The 16,352-nt window shown below is 46.9% G+C and overlaps 1 protein-coding gene across 3 annotated transcripts in view; it reads left to right on the forward strand.

The window, feature by feature from the left end:
• Nucleotides 1–16,352, forward strand: part of LOC120319870 (rho GTPase-activating protein 11A-like) — a 36,818-nt gene that overhangs the window by 11,584 nt on the left and 8,882 nt on the right. For 2 of the 3 annotated variants that reach the window (XM_039369174.1, XM_039369176.1), the window contains exons 1-7: nucleotides 1,345–2,287; nucleotides 3,493–3,584; nucleotides 6,091–6,187; nucleotides 8,557–8,816; nucleotides 10,655–10,818; nucleotides 13,991–14,131; nucleotides 15,763–15,840. In XM_039369174.1, coding sequence (XP_039225108.1) covers nucleotides 2,183–2,287; nucleotides 3,493–3,584; nucleotides 6,091–6,187; nucleotides 8,557–8,816; nucleotides 10,655–10,818; nucleotides 13,991–14,131; nucleotides 15,763–15,840 — 937 coding nt within the window. In that variant the 5' untranslated portion in view covers nucleotides 1,345–2,182. Of the gene's footprint in view, nucleotides 1–1,344; nucleotides 2,288–3,492; nucleotides 3,585–6,090; nucleotides 6,188–8,556; nucleotides 8,817–10,654; nucleotides 10,819–13,990; nucleotides 14,132–15,762; nucleotides 15,841–16,352 lie in introns of those variants that run through there. The other variant, XM_039369175.1, reaches the window with a different exon arrangement.

Here is a 16,352-nt window from a genome sequence, read left to right on the forward strand (position 1 = left end):
TGCATTTTTTTGTCTTTTCTTTCTCTTTCTTTCCCCTTCTCTTTCCCTCTTGTTTTTTCTCTTTCTCTTTCTTTCTCTTTCATTCTTTCCCTTTTTCTCTTGCTTTCTTTTTCTTTTTCTCTTTTTCTGGTTTCTCTTTCTTTCCTTTCTCTCTTTCTCTTTCCCTCTTGTTCTTTCTCTTTCTCTTTCTTTCTCTTTCGTTCTTTCTCTTTTTCTCTTGCTTTCTTTTTGTCTCTTGTTTCTTTTTCTTTCTCTTTCCCTCTTGTTTCTCTTTCTTGCTCTCTTTCTCTTTTTCTCTTGCTTTTTTTTGTCTTTCTCTTTCTTTCTCTTGTTTCTCTTTCTTTCCCTTTCTCTCTTTCTCTTTCTCCCCTGCTTTCTCTTTGTCTTGGTCTTTTTCTTTCTCTTTCTTTCTCTTTCTCTTATTTCTTTTTCTTCCCCCCCCCCCTCTTCTTCTTTTATTCCTTCTCTCTCTGCTGCACAACTGCAAAAATTTTGAGAGCCACAGTCAGACCCTGAATCCACCCATGGTGCTTAACTAATGACAAAGTTTTCAAATCATGCCTCGCTGACTAAACCTCTTAGCGTTTACACAAAACACGCCGAGCAGGAAGCCACAGTGGTTGGCTTCGCAAACACACTCGACCAAACCCAGTGGACCACAAGATAAGATCCAGGGAGCCAAACACAGAAAAACTGGGAAGGAGCATCTTTTCATTGGTCTGTGTGCTTTCCTCACCTATTTGATCCGCATACCTGAGCAGGTGAGAACGCTTCCCTCTGAAGCAGCTGAGGCTGCCTGCACAAGAAGGTGTAAAAACCACAGGAGTAGACCACAGGAAAGGGGAAGGAGAAAGAGAAGCTATTTCTACTTTTTTGCAACCCAGTGAATGCTATCAGATTTAAGAATAATTAACCCAAAGAAAGCCCCTCCCTTCCAATACACCAGTGGTTCTCAACCTTTTTAATGCCACGACCCCCCAACTGGTCGTAAGTCGAGGACTACTCAACCAGTCGTAAGTCGAGGACTACTCAACTGGTGCAGCACCGTTTGCAGAATGGGACTTTTGGCGGGCTCAGCAGGGCAGAGACAGCCTGGACAATTCCTATTGGCTTTTGAAAGCAAATAGAATTAGACTCTATTCAAGAGAGTCTATTCTATTGGCTTTCAAAAGCCAATAGAATAAAAGAGAGTAGCACAGCTAAGGAAAAGGGAGGAAAAAAATGGCGGACTGCGTTGTTTGGTGACCCCCGTGAAATGGTCGTTCGACCCCAGATGGGGTCCCGACCCACAGGTGGAGAACCACTGCAATACACGTTTATTCAGGGAAATGACACTTTGCAGTGGATCCTCCATTGAGGATAATTACACCCGCCCCTCAAGAAACAGAATTCAGATATTCTAATTTTTTTTCTCAATGTATTTTATCACTGGATCCCCGTAACTACCCGAGGATCCCCTCTGCGAGTTTTATTTTCCTTTCCACCAATGCTGCGTTTCCATTCTTTTCCAGGAGATAGGCCCCTTTAAATATTTTCTTTCCCCTCTGCAGGGAATTTATAAACGGGATATTGCTTTTTTGTTTTTTTTTTCTTTTTTCTTTCGAAGTGTGTTGGTTTTGTACCTTCCCCATTGTGGTTACACTTGTAGGTGGGGAAAGGCTGAACTTTTTGGGTCTCAGAAGAGAGCTTATTTCAAAGGAAAGGAAGGCCAAATGTGGTGGGCGTTGTGGAAATGTATAGATAGCCCTAAAGTGGAAACTATTTAGGTTTTTTTTTTATTGGTTTTCTTTTTTTTTTTTTTTAAAGATTCTCATTAGAAGACATTCTGAGGTCTTTCTAAGTGGGAAAACAGACCAACCTTTTGAGAAGGTGGAAAAACCAGAAGTTTAATCTTGGGCTTCAAAAAATCAAAAACGTGGTTCCATTGGCTTTACTTGAATGCGGTTGACTTTGGAAAAGAAGCAATGTTTAAACCCCAGTTCTAGGCCCTGGGAATTTGAGTTGACTAATTTGGCTGGATTGGGCTTCCTTCAACCCTTTTGTATTTGCTGTTGCCTTATCCTGCTTGTCTCCAAAACTTCCTCTAAAGTCATCTATCGTGTTTCTGAGGCAGAAAAAGGAAGGTTGAAGCCATCATGCAGGCTACCTTGTGCAAAATGTAGCCTTCTGCCTAGCTGGAACCATGTCAGGTGCAGAGAACAAAGCCAGTGAATTGTCTCAAGCCATCATCTCCGATCTTGCCAGGAGTGGCGTTTGTGTCTGTCCTTGCAGGACCAGCCCCAGGCAGGTGAGTAAAGTTAGGGGAGGGCCTGGTCTGAAGACTTGAAAAGGGCTTCCTAAAAATGGATCTAAAAGTAAAATGTCCCTGGAGGCCATCTTGAGTCTGCTGGCTTAACAGGATAACAGAGTTGGAAGGGGCCTTGGAGGTCATCTAGTCCAACCCCCTGCTCAGGCAGGAAACCCTATAGTACCATTTCAGGCAAATGGCTGTCCAGTCTCTTCTTCAAAACTTCCAGTGTTGGAACATTCACCGCTTCTGGAGGCAGGTTGTTCCACTGGTTAATTGTTCTAACTGTCAGGAAGTTTCTCCTTAGTTCTAGGTTGCTTCTCTCCTTGATCAGTTTCCATCCGGTGCTTCTTAATAATAATAATAATAAAATTGGAAGGGACCTTGGAGGTCATCCAGTCCAACCCCCTGCTCAGGCAGGAAACCCTACACCAGTGTTTCTCAACCTTGACAATTTTAAGGCATGTGGATTTCAACTCCCAGAATTCCACAGCCAGCATTGCTGGCTGTGGAATTCTGGGAGTTGAAGTCCACATACCTTAAAATTGTCAAGGTTGAGAAACACTGCCCTACACTATTTTGGACAAATGGCTGTCCAGTCTCTTCTTAAAAACCTCCAGTGTTGGAGCATTCACCGCTTCTGGAGGCAAGTGGTTCCACTGGTTAATTGTTCTCTCAGGAAATTTCTCCTTAGCTCTAAAGGTCATTTTTCTCCTTGATTAGATTTCGTCTGTTGTTCTTGTCCTGCCTATGTTTTGGAAAATAGGGTGACCCCTTTTTTGGGGGGCAGCCCCTTAGATATTGGAAGACTGCTGTCCTGGACATCACCGCATAGGTCTTCTTGATGAGATACAAGCAGTTAGAAAGTCCCCAAAAGGGATCACATAAGCCCGGGACGCTGCAGCCGTCATAAATATGAGTCATTTGCTAAGTGTCTGAATTTTGATCACCTGACTATGAGGATGCTGCAACGGTTGTGTGAAAAATGATCATAAGTCACTTTTTTCGGTGCAATTTGTAGCCTTCCAACGGTTACTAAATGAACTTTTGTCAGTTGAGGATGACCTGTATCTCCCCAATTTTCCCATTTGCTAGGCTATGAACCTCGGATTAAAGAAAAAAAATCTGCAGAGACTAAAGGGAAATAAATATTTAGTTATTAAGGCAACGGTTTGTCTGTTTAATTGTTCTTTGCTTCGTTACAGAAAGCTCCAGATGGGCGTTTTCCAGCCTTGGGGCTGTTTGGCATCCCGCTGCACTTGTTGCGTCCTTCACAACATGTCGAAGGTGTGCCAGAGTGAGTAATTTTGGATGCACTTCTCTACACATCCTGGATAATCCCCCCCAAAAAAATTTCTTCCCGTCAATTAATGGGGGGGGGAAGGGAACTGTTGGGATCTGTGAACTATAATTCAGGAGCCGTTGTTAGGCTACTTCTCTGTGCACTAAGGAAATAAGGAGCATCGCTCTCAGTAGAATATTTGTAGCTCAGGGTTCAACTGGGGGTGGTAGGGTCCTTGGTGCTCTCTGAGCTTGGTGGTTTTCTTGCAGACGTTTCGTGACCCAACTAGGGAACGTCATCAGTGCTAGAAGGGAGCCTACTCCCTTGTGAAGAAGGGAGGATGAGAAGGAGGACCGTGGGGTCCTTGGTGCTCTCTGAGCTTGGTGGTTTTCTTGCAGACGTTTCATGACCCAACTAGGTATTGTCATCAGTGCTACGTTTACAGAGTTTACAGAGAACAGACCACACCTTCTACCAGTGATCATGTGACCTAGTTAGGTCATGAAATGTCTGCAAGAAAACAATCAAGCTCAGAGAGCACCAAGAACCCCACAGTCGTCGTCCTCCCCCCTCTCCTCCTCCTCCCTCCCCTTAAACCTCACATCCTTCTAGCACTGATGGTATTACCTAGTTGGGTTGTGAAACGTCTGCAAGAAGACAACCAAGCTCAGAGAGCACCAAGGACCCCACAGTCGTTGTCTTCTTCTTCTTCTTCTTCTTCTTCTTCTTCTTCTTCTTCTTCTTCTTCTTCTTCTTCTTCTTCTTCTTCTTCTTCTTCTTCTTCTTCTTCTTCTTCTTCCTCCTCCTCCTCCTCCTCCTCCTCCTCTTCCTCCTCTCAAACCTCACATCCTTCTAGCACTGATGGTATTACCTAGTTGGGTTGTGAAACGTCTGCAAGAAGACAACCAAGCTCAGAGAGCACCAAGGACCCCACAGTCTTCTTCCTCTGCTCCTCCTCCTCCTCCTCCTCCTCTCAAACCTCACATCCTTCTAGCACTGATGGTATTACCTAGCTGGGTTGTGAAACGTCTGCAAGAAGACAACCAAGCTCAGAGAGCACCAAGGACCCCACAGTCTTCCTCCTCCTCCTCCTCCCCCCCCTCAAACCTCACATCCTTCCAGCACTGATGATGTTACCTAGTCAGGTTTTGAAACGTCTGCAAGAAGACAACCAAGCTCAGAGGACACCAAGTCCCCATGCAAGGAGCATTACTGTCTCCTATGAATTCTTGCAAGATAATTCATTCCCCGCCTTTTTACCCAAAGCTGAACAAAAAGATTGAACCAGTAACCCAAGAGGAGGTGATCAGTACAGAACAACCCTTAAAAAAACCCCAAGTGCTGGTTTTGGATTGGTTCAGGCAAGTTGAACCTACACTGGTTGAACCTATAGGTGGACCGCAGAGGAAAACACGGTTTTCCAGGTCTGCTGGATCTGCAAGCGGGGACTCACACCCCAGGGATGGGTGGCAGGTAACACACCTGACTGCCTTGGACTGAGCCTCTCCCACCCATCTCTTCCATTAGTAATTCTGTGGTGAAGACACACCCCCAAGTCCTACCAATAATAATAATAATAATAATAATGACGATGATGATGATGATGATGGATGGTTATCCATAAGCAGCTAAGAGGTCTGTTGTTTTCCCATTTGAAGGGTGGTTGTGTGCATGTACATCCATTTGACCCAAAGTAAGTATGAAGGTCCTTCATACAAAGAAGGTAGGACAGAATAACAGAGTTGGAAGGGACCTTGGAGGTCATCTAGTCCAACCCCCTGCTCAGACAGGAAACCCTATGTACCATTTCGGACAAATGGCTGTCCAGTCTCTTCTTAAAAACCTCCAGTGTTGGAGCATTCACCGCTTCTGGAGGCAGGTTTTTCCACTAGTTAATTGTTCTCACTGTCAGAAAGTTTCTCCTTAGTTCCAGGTTGCTTCTCTCCTTGCTTAGTGTCCATCCGTTGCTTCTTGTCCTGCCTTCTTCAGGTGCTTTGGAGAATAGCTTGACTCCCTCTTCTTTGGGGCAGCCCCTGAGATACTGGAAGGCTGCTATCATGTCCTCCCTCGTCCTTCTCTTCGTTAAACTAGACATACCCAATTCCAGCAATCTTGCCCTACACCAGGGGTAGGCAACCTTGGCTCTTTTATGACTCGTGGACTTCAACTCCCAGAATTCCTGAGCCAGCCATGCTGAGGGGAAAGGGAGAGGTTTCCAGGCTGAGCCATGCTGGCTCAGGAATTCTGGGAGTTGAAGTCCATGAGTCATAAAGCGGCTTAGGCCTAGGCCAGGGGTAGGCAACCTTGGCTCTTTTATGACTCGTGGACTTCAACTCCCAGAATTCCTGAGCCAGCATGGCTCAACATGGCAACCTCTCCCTTTCCCCTCAGCATGGCTGGCTCAGGAATTCTGGGAGTTGAAGTCCACGAGTCATAAAAGAGCCAAGGTTGCCTACCCCTGCCCTACCCCAACCCGATGGAGACTGATCCAATAATTGCGTCTTTGTGTTTCTCATCCCAGGTTCCTAGTGGAGGCCTGTGAGCTCCTGAGACCCCATCTCCACACCGAAGGCCTTGTCCGCAAGTGCGGTTCAACGACTCGGATCAAAGCTTTGAAGGTAAACTCTAGAACTGCGCCAAGTGACCCCCCTGAGCTCCTTCCACTTCCCCAAATAGTTTTCATTCCTTCCTTTGCCGAAGCGTAAAACGTTGGCCTCTTTCCCCGTTGCCCAGCTTCTGTTCCGTGCCTAGACGGATCTGCCTTTCATCTACCCCAGTGGTTCTCCACCTGTGGGTGGGGACCCCATTTGGGGTCGAACGACCATTTCACGGGGGTCGCCAAACAACGCAGTCCGCCATTTTTCCCCCCTTTTCCTTAGCTGTGCTACTCCCTTTTATTCTATTGGCTTTTGAAAGCCAATCGAATAGACTCTCTTGAATAGAGTCTAATTCTATTGGCTTTCAAAAGCCAATAGGAATTGTCCAGGCTGTCTCTGCCCTGCTGAGCCCGCCAAAAGTCCCATTCTGCAAACGGTGCTGCACCAGTTGAGTAGTCCTCGACTTACGACCGGTTGAGTAGTCCTCGACTTACGACCGGTTGGGGGTTGCAGCATTAAAAAGGTTGAGAACCACTGGACTACGCCTAATCGAGAGGGTTTATTGACTTCACAGGAAGTCCTTGACTTTCAACAGTTCATTTAGTGACCGTTCGAAGTGACACCGGCATGGAAAAAAGGGACTCGGGACTCTTTTTTCACACTTAACGACCGTCGCAGCACCTCCATGGTCACGGGATTAAAATTCAGATGCTTAGCCACTGGTTCCTATTTATGACGGTCGCAGCGTCCCCGGGATCACGCAATCTCCTTTTGCGACCTTCTAACAATGGGGAAGAAGTCAGATTCCCTTAACAACCCGTGGTACTAACTTATCAACTGCAACGATTCACTTAACAACCATGGCAAGAAAGGTCATAAAATGGGGCCAAACTCACTTGACAAATGTCTTGTTTAGCGACACAAATTTGGGCCTCAGTGGTGGTTGTTAAGTCCGGGACTGCCTGTATTACAGTTGTTGGAATCTCCAAAATCTTTTAAAACCATAAAAACAGTAGAAACCATTAAAACATTTAAAAAACATAATAATAATAATAATGATGATGATGATGATAATGATGATGATGATAATGATGATGATGGTGGTAATAATGATGATGATGATGATGATAATAATAATAATAAAGTTGGAAGGGACCTTGGAGGTTATCTAATCCAACCCCCTGCTCAGGTAGGAAATCCTATGCCATTTCAGACAAATGGCTGTCCAGTCTCTTCTTTAAAAACTTCCAGTGTTGGAGCATTCAGAGCTTCTAGAGGCAGGTAGTTCCACTGGTTAATTGTTCTAACTGTCAGGAAGTTTCTCCTTAGTTCTAAGTTGCTTCTCTCCTTGCTTAGTTTCCACCCGTTGCTTCTTGTCCTGCCTTCAGGCTCTTTGGAAAATAGCTTGACTCCCTCTTCTTTGGGGCAGCCCCTGAGATATTGGAACGCTGCTATCATGTCCCCCCTCGTCCTTCTCTTCATTAAACTAGACAGACCCAATTCCTGCAACCGTTCCTTATACGTTTTAGCCTCCAGTTCCCTAATCATCTTTGTTGCTCTTCTCTGTACTCTTCTAGAGTCTCAACATCTTTGTTACATTGTGGTGACCAAAACTGGATGCAGGATTCCAAGTGTGGCCTTACCAAGGCATTCTAAAGTGGTATTAATACTTCACGTGATCTTGATTCTGTCCTTCTGTTAATGCAGACTAGCACTGTGTTGGATTTTTTGGCAGCTGCAGCACACAGCTGGCTCATATTTAAGTGATTGTCTACTAGGACTCCGAGGTCCCCCTCACAGTTGCTACCATTGAGTAAGGTACCCCCTATACTATACAATTGGTTTTTCTTGCCTAAATGTAGAACCTTACTTTAAAACAGCTAATTTGTCAGCTTACAGCCCTCGGTTGTCACGTTTGCAGCCACGACTTCCATGCCTGTTTTACAGAGAGGGAAACCGAGTCACGCATGGCTTTGGGAGAGAAAGAGGCAGGGATCTTTACTAGGAGACAGGAAAGTGCAACTGTCCTGTGTACATGCCAAGCATCTGAAGTTTGATTACGCGATCCTGGGGACGCTGCAAGGGTCCTCAGTGTGAAAAACTTTTTTTAGTACAATTCTTACACTGAGCAGTCACTAAATGAATAGTCGTAAGTCAAGGACTACCGGTTATTGTGAGCTGGAGAATGGGCATTGGAAGTTGTCTTTGGCAAAGGAAACTGGAAAGGAAGGGGAACGAAAGAACGAAAGAATGCTCAGTTGGCTGGTGGCGTCCGTTCTTGAAAATGTTCTGCCCCCAAGTGTGAGAAAGGAGAAATGTAAAACGCCTGAAGGATAGAACACTTTTGATAAAAAGATATGGGCTTCAAATCTAGGACTATTTGATTCCAGGCCCGGCTGGACGCGGGGGAGCGGTGCCTGCACATGGCGCTCCCGTGCGACGTGGCCACTCTCGTGAAGCTGTTTTTGAGGAGCCTCCCCGAACCCCTGATCTCCGCCGAGTTGCAAGGACCCCTCTGCCAGGTGCAGCAACAAAGCCGAGAAGATGACGACCGGGACTCGCGCACTCTGCTCCTCACCTGTCTGCTTCCCCCGAGCAACTCCAGCGTCCTCCGCTATTTTATGAGCTTCTTGCAGGAGGTTGTGGCCAGGTGAGCCCCCCCCAAGGGGATACCTTTGTTTATATTGATTGACTGATGAATCATTCTTTCCCCTCCTGTTTTCCCCACAACGACAACTCTGTGAGGTGGGTTGGGGCTGAGAGAAAGTCACCTTGCCGGCTCTCCTGCCTAAGGTGGGACTAGAACTCACCGTCTCCTGGCGATTGGCCGAAAGTCACCCAGTTGGTTTTCATGACTAAGAGGAGACTAGAATTCACTGTCTCCTGGCGATGGGCCCAGAGTCATCCAGCTGGCTTTACCCAGCCAGATTTCATGCCTAAGGCAGAACTAGAACTAGAACTCACCGTTTCCTGGTGACTGGCCCAGAGTCTCCCAGTTGGCTTTCATGCCTAAGGCAGAACTAGAACTAGAACTCACCGTTTCCTGGTGACTGGCCCAGAGTCACCCAGTTGGCTCTCATGCCTAAGGCAGAACTAGAACTAGAACTAGAACTCACCGTTTCCTGGTGATTGGCCCAGAGTCACCCAGTTGGCTCTCATGCCTAAGGCAGAACTAGAACTAGAACTAGAACTCACCGTTTCCTGGTGATTGGCCCAGAGTCACCCAGTTGGCTTTTATGTCTAAGGCAGGACTAGGACTAGAACTAAAACTAGAACTAGAACTAGAATTAGAACTAGAACTCACCATTTCCCGGTGATTGACCCAGAATCACCCAGTTGGCTCTCATGCCTAAGGCGGGACTAGAACTCACCGTCTCCTGGTGATTGGCCCCGAGTCACCCTGCTGGTTTTCCTGCTTAAGGCAGGACTAGATTTCTCCTGGTTTCTAGCCTGGTTCTGCCTGCCCCACTTTTGCCTAATTCTGTGGAGCCCCCTAGTCCCTGCAGCCCCCTCCAACTCCCCTGCACACCCCCTGGGAATCCTAATTCCCTCCCCCCCCCAGTAACTTCTGAGGATTCTGCCAGTCTTGCTTTTTCTTGTCTCCATGCCTGTTTTTGCCCACTTTGATGGCTGGAAACCTAAATTCCTGGCTCTTATTTTGTTTTGTTCCTTTGTGACTCAGGGATCTTTGTATTCCGCATACCTCATACTGCTCTCTGTGTGTGTGTGTGTGTTTTGCGGAGTTGGGCTGTTCTAGAAGGATTGTGCGCTCGGCACATTTCTGTTAAAAGCCGGAACGGGCACGGAGGAACCCCAAAATGTGACTCCCCCAAAGCTCTGCTCCTGTCCTGTATAGAGCTGTCTGTATGGCGTGGACACCCCCCCTCCACCCCCCCCCCAAAAAAGTGAGAATGGCGGCAGCCACGAGGCTGCACTCAAAGCTCTCTGGCTGGTTGTGATGGGCGTTTGCACGCCTGCCAACACCCTTGCTCCTATGACGGATGTCTGTTTGCAGGAATGAATGAATCTTCCTGTGCTGCAAGGACACGGGGTCCTTAATCCCCCTCTTCTGCCGCGTGATCCGAAAGGATGGCAGAGCCCTTTTCCTCCAAAGAGCACGCAAAGGAGCTGCGTGCGGAGAAGTTTCTGAATGAGTCACCGCCAGCTGAATGGTGTAATGACGATGTTGTTCATGAAGCTCGTATTCATTCTGTAAAAAAAGACTCATGGGGGGGGGGGAGAGGAGGAGGAGGAGGAGGACATCGCACGGCACGTAGAGCATGCGCCCCGCGAACAGCCCTGAGGACTAGCAACTTGTTTGCACCCAAACAAACCCAAACCATGATTTTTTTTCAGACAAGGGCAGGCAAAAGGGACCAGCCCGGGATCTCCTTGAGTTATTGATGGATCCTCTCTTGCTCATTCCAAACCACGTGGGGTGTTTTTTTGTGTGTCTTTTTTTTGTGTGTGTGTGTGGCTTCGTTTCAGGTGTGCTCAGAACAAGATGGACCTGGCTAACTTGGCCATCATCTTTGTGCCCAACCTCTTCTCGGGGGAGACGTCCAGCCAGGGGGGCATCAGTAAGGCCGAAGAGCGCCTGCGGACTCAAGTGGCGGTCACTCAGCTGTTGATCAGCCGTGCCTCGGAGATTGGTGGGTCCTGGGCACATGGGGGGGGGGAGAGTTCTATTTGGCACCCCCTGGAAAATGGGCGGGGGGGGGAATGTGGCAGGTGAGTGAATGCTGACCTAGAAAGCAGGAGATGGTGAGTTCCAGTCCTGCCTTAGGCGCCAAAGCCTTCTTGGGTGACTTTGGGCCGATCGCCTGGAGACGGTGAGTTCTAGTCCCGCCTTAGGCACGAAGGCCAAGTGGGTGACTCTGGGCCAGCCCCTCCCTCTCAGTCCAACCTGCCTTGCAGGGTTGTGTTGTGATAAAAAATAGGAGGAGGAAGGAGCATGGAGCACACCCACCGCCTCGACTGATTTATAACTCAGTAATTAATAAATACACGGGATAAACAAACAAACGCATATTCCAATGTCTGGATGGTGTTAAAGTGCTGCCCCCTGTTGTGTTCAGGTGGAACAACAGCAGACCCTCTGTCAGCATCCCGATCGGGTTTCCTTGATACTTGCCTGGCCAATAGGACAGACGGACACACACACACACACACACACACACACGCACGCACGCACGCACGCACGCGAGCGCTTCTCCCTGGAAGGCTATCACAGCTTCTACAGCTTCTGTTCCTTGCCTGCCCTCCCTTCCATAGAGACCCACTGCTAAACAAGGGGGGGGGGTGTCACAATCTGGCATGACTTTTCCTTTTCGGTTTGTCGCAGCCCCCGCCCCGTGGACCACTCTTCCTCTTGGGATCTGGCCTCCTCCCCTCCCCACCACCACTCTTTTAACCTTCCGGAAAGCCCTGAAGACCTGGCTTTTCTCCCCAAATGCTGGCATAGGGTGAGATTAAACAGTGCCACCAGTTGGGACCCCGAAAGTCACCTCCTTTTGTGGCAATGCCTGCCCTCTGGAATGAGATTCACCCCCCCCCCCAAATGCCATTGACTTCTCCTACCCTGCTAATATAATAATAATAATAAAGTTGGAAGGGACCTTGGAGATCATCTAGTCTAACCCCCTGCTCAGGCAGGAAACCCTACCCCATTTTGAACTAATGGTTGTCCAGTTTCTTCTTAAAAACTTCCAGTGTTGGTGCATTCACCACTTCTGGAGGCAGGTGGTTCCACTGGTTAATTGTCCTCACTGTCAGGAAGTTTCTCCTTAGTTCTAAGTTGCTTCTTTCCTTGATTAGTTTCCATCCGTTGCTTCTTGTCCTGCCTTCAGGTGCTTTGGAAAGTAGCTTGACTCCCTCTTCTTTGGGGCAGCCCCTGAGATATTGGAAGACTGCTATCATGTCCCCCCTCGTCCTTCTCTTCATTAAACTAGACATCCCCAATTCCAGCAATTGTTCCTTATATGTTTTAGCCTCCAGTCCCCTGATCATCTTTGTTGCTCTTCTCTATACTCTATATTTGGAAGGGCTGCAAATATCTGGCTTTCCCGAAGCCTTTGAGGAGGAGACCACTGCTTGCCCCCTTCTTCTTTTTCTCTGACCCCCCTCCCCCCTTTTTTTATTTTTCTTCGCCATCGTTGTTCTTTTGTCTAGTGCGGCTTTTGTGTTTCTTTGCACTCTTCCTTTGTTCTGAAACGCTTTAACAGATGTAATCAGCCCAGAGGAGCTAAGAGATAGGCAGCGTGTAAATTTAATATTTAAACTTGATGTTGTGTTCATCGTGGGAAGCGTACCTTATGGGCTGCCTCACAAACTTCAGTTGTGTGCCTGGTCCTTCTGTTTGTGGCCTTGCTGTTGTTATTTTATCGATTGTATGTATTGTGTTGTATCCCTTGGGTTGGGTGCCACCCAGAGTTTGGCTTAAGATGGGCGACTGTATACATGTGTTTTAATTCATTACTTATTGGGGGGGGGGAAACTCTAGAACCACAACAACAAACGAACCCTGGTGATGCTGTCCTGTTTCACAAAGTGGGGTCCGTTTCCAATCACAATTCTTGGTTATACTAAAAGGCTTAGTCCACTTAGAGTGACGGTGAGGCTGAAGGTGGGCAGTTTGCGATGCCAGGAAGGGATCTGAGCCATTTGCTGTGCATGAGTCACGGGGGAGGCTGTTCAAATAAAAAAGCTCCTGTTTATTGGAGGGTGGGGAAGAGAGCAATCTTGACTTGTTATCCCAGAAACCGGCGGTTCTGGGCAGCCAAAAATTTACGGGAAAGGAAATTGCCGGATGATAAATTCCTTCCTTCTCTGAAGTGTGTGTGGGGAGCAGCGTACAGATGTGCATACCTTACATTTTGCAGCAGCTTGCAGAGACTTGCACGCACAACCATCTTCCTTCCTTCCTTCCTTCCCGTGACCTTCTGCAAAACACAAGTCATTGCAGAATGGAATGGGATGGGATGGGATGGGATGGGATGGGATGGGATAGGATAGGATAGGATAGGATAGGATATGGGAATAGAATAGAATATGGGAATAGAATATGGAATAGAATAGAATAGAATAGAATAGAATAGAATAGAATAGAATAGAATATGGGAATAGGATAGGATAAGATAGGATATGGGAATAGAATAGAATATGGGAATAGAATAGAATAGAATAGAATAGAATAGAATAGAATAGAATAGAATAGAATAGAATAGAATAGAATATGGGAATAGGATAGGATAGGATAGGATAGGATAGGATATGGGAATAGAATCGAATCGAATCAAATAGAATAGAATAGAATAGAATAGAATAAAATAAAATAGAATAAAATAGAATAGTTGGAAAGGACCTTGGAGGTCATCTAGTCCAACCCCCTGCTCAGGTAGGAAATCCTATCCCATTTCACCAAATGGTTGTCCAGTCTCTTCTTTAAAAAGGTGACCACTTGACCCCAGGAGACAGCAATACATGTCATAAATACATGGAGAGTTGAACTGAACATTTTGAAATTTTGATCACCTGACTGTGGGAACGTTATGACAGTTGTAAGCACGAGAACCAGTCGTAACTCACCTTTTTCAGCGCCGTAGAACCATCAAATGGCCACTAAACTGTTAGTTGCGCGAGGACCACTCGTCATATAGCTAGATGATTTTTGTTACTGGTTTTTCCCACTTTCGGTTTGTTCTGTTACTCCCTTTCCCCTCTTCCTTTTGCGGTGCTCATCTTTTCAGGCTGGATTTTGAGCCTCAATAAAGATTAAAGATTCATATGGAGTGGGGTTTTTTTTCTTTTTCTTCTTGGCTTTAGGAACGATTCCTGAGCCTCTGCGGGACAAAATCCATGCTGCCGTTTCAGACCTGGAAAGCAAAGGGCTGTGTCAGCGAGGGCAAGGAGAGGCTGCAGAGAGCTGCACCGCAGGGAGAAGAAGACGTCGGCGCAGCGTAAGCTGTGAGTGTGCCGTGGAAAACCCAGATCAGCTTTTTAGAATGTGAGATGTTAGGAAGAGGCCTGTTTGGGTCAGGCCTGATCTAGGGCCAGGGGTTCTCAACCTTGGCAACTTTAAGACTTGTGGACTTCAACTCCCAGAATTCCTCAGCCAGCTTCTGGCTGAGGAATTCTGGGAGTTGAAGTCCACAAGTCTTAAAATTGCCAAGGTTGAGAACCCCTGAATTCTAGGCCAACATTTGTACCTCTGACGGTCATTCAGCGACACCTGAGAAGTTTGATGCGCGGAGATGGGAAAAAAGAAGACTACAGAACATAGAATAATGAGATTGGAAAGGGACCTTTGGAGGTCTTCTAGTCCAACCCCTTGCCCATGGCAGGAGAGCCTATGTACCATACTGCCCACAATATTGGGGCTTAGGCTTTGTGACTGAAGTCCTTTTGGAGTAGAATGGTGTAGAAATATGTCCCAATTATTATTATAGGTAGTTCTCAACTTAAAACCATAATTGGAACCGGAAATTCGGTCGCTAAGTGAGGCAGGCAAAGCGTTTACCTGCATTTTTCAGTATTACAGATCTAATGGAAAATATCCAGTGCTTTCTCCAGTCTACAATAAACAAACTAGCCAATACTACGGAAGAGATGAAACGGTGACCAAAACTGGGATTAATCCAGGGGTAGGCAACCTGGGCTCTTTTATGACTGGTGGACTTCAACTCCCAGAACTCCCAGCTGAGGGGAAAGGGAGAGGTTTCCAAGCTGAGCCATGCTGGCTCAGGAATTCTGGGAGTTGAAGTCCACGAGTCATAAAAGAGCCAAGGTTGCCTACCCCTGCCCTAAGCCAGTGTTTCTCAACCTTGGCCACTCAGAGATGGGTGGACTTCAACTCCCAGAATTCCTGAGCCAGCATGAGGGAAACTTTGGCCCCCTCATGACTCATGGACTTCAACTCCCAGAATTCCTGAGCTTGGAAACCTCTCCCTTTCCCCTCAGCATGGCTGGCTCAGGAATTCTGGGAGTTGAAATCCACGAGTCATAAAAGAGCCAAGGTTGCCTACCCCTGCCTTAGGAAATAGGATGTTTGTTTTTAACCACTCATGTAATTGGGCCAGAAAAAAAAGCGCTTGAGCTTAACGACAAAGGCAATTTGGGAAACGACCAAAATGCTAGAATTCTTTTGACAAGAGTTGGTACGAGGGAAACTACCTCTGGTTCCTTCCCAGAAAACGTTTTCAAACTTTCGCCTGCAATGCTCTTCCACGTAAATCGCATTATTTGCTGAATTACGACTTTTCCTTTTGAGAATCCTTTAGAACAGTGGTTCTCAACCTTTTTATATGGCGACCCCTGGTCACACGGACGCGCTGACACGTGCAGCATGGCGCACATGCGCGGCGCTGCCCCCTTGCGTGGTGCGCATGGCGGCGCCGCCCCCTGAGGGGGAAAAATGGCGGATCGCGTTGTTTGGCGACCCCCGTAAAATGGTCGTTCGACCCCAAATGGGGTCACGACCCATAGGTTGAGAACCGCTGCTTTAGAAGAAAAGGATCTTTGAAAGAGAGAAGGTGGACGGGGTGAGCTTTTTAGGACTGTAAATGCCTACCTCCTTTTTTTTTCCCCTTGCCTTGCAGATATGGTCAATGAGGCCCTGAACAAATTTAGGACCTGTCGAACTGTTTGCATCACTCCTGACCTGGGAATGAAACAGGGTGAGGATGAATGCCCTTTGAATTTGTTTTTTTTTTTTTTCAGTTCGTTCCAGGGTTTAAATATGTTTGATACCTGATTTCCCCGAAAATAAGTCCTAACTTGAAAAAACGGCCGTAGCATGATTTTTCAGGATGCTCGTAATATAAGCCCCACCCCCAAAATAAGCCCCAGTTAAGATCGTCAACCAGACAAAGGCATTTAGTACCGTATTTCCCCCAAAATAAGACCTAATGCGTCTTTTGGAGCATATAAGGAACGGTTGCTGGAATTGGATATGTCTAGTCTAATGAAGAGAAGGATGAGGGGGGACAGGATAGCAGTGTCCCAATATCTCAGGGGCTGCCCCAAAGAAGAGGAAGTCAAGCTATTCTCCAAAGCCCCTGAAGGCAGGACAAGAAGCAACAGATGGAAACTCATCAAGGAGAGAAGCAACCTAGAACTAAGGAGAAACTTCCTGACAATCAGAACAATTAATCCGTTGAACAACCTGCCTCCAGAAACGGTGAGTGCT

The sequence above is a fragment of the Crotalus tigris genome, unplaced genomic scaffold (assembly GCF_016545835.1).
Source record: "Crotalus tigris isolate CLP2741 ecotype Arizona unplaced genomic scaffold, ASM1654583v1 scf7180000020990.9691751010:1144802, whole genome shotgun sequence".
Classification (NCBI taxonomy): domain Eukaryota; kingdom Metazoa; phylum Chordata; class Lepidosauria; order Squamata; family Viperidae; genus Crotalus; species Crotalus tigris.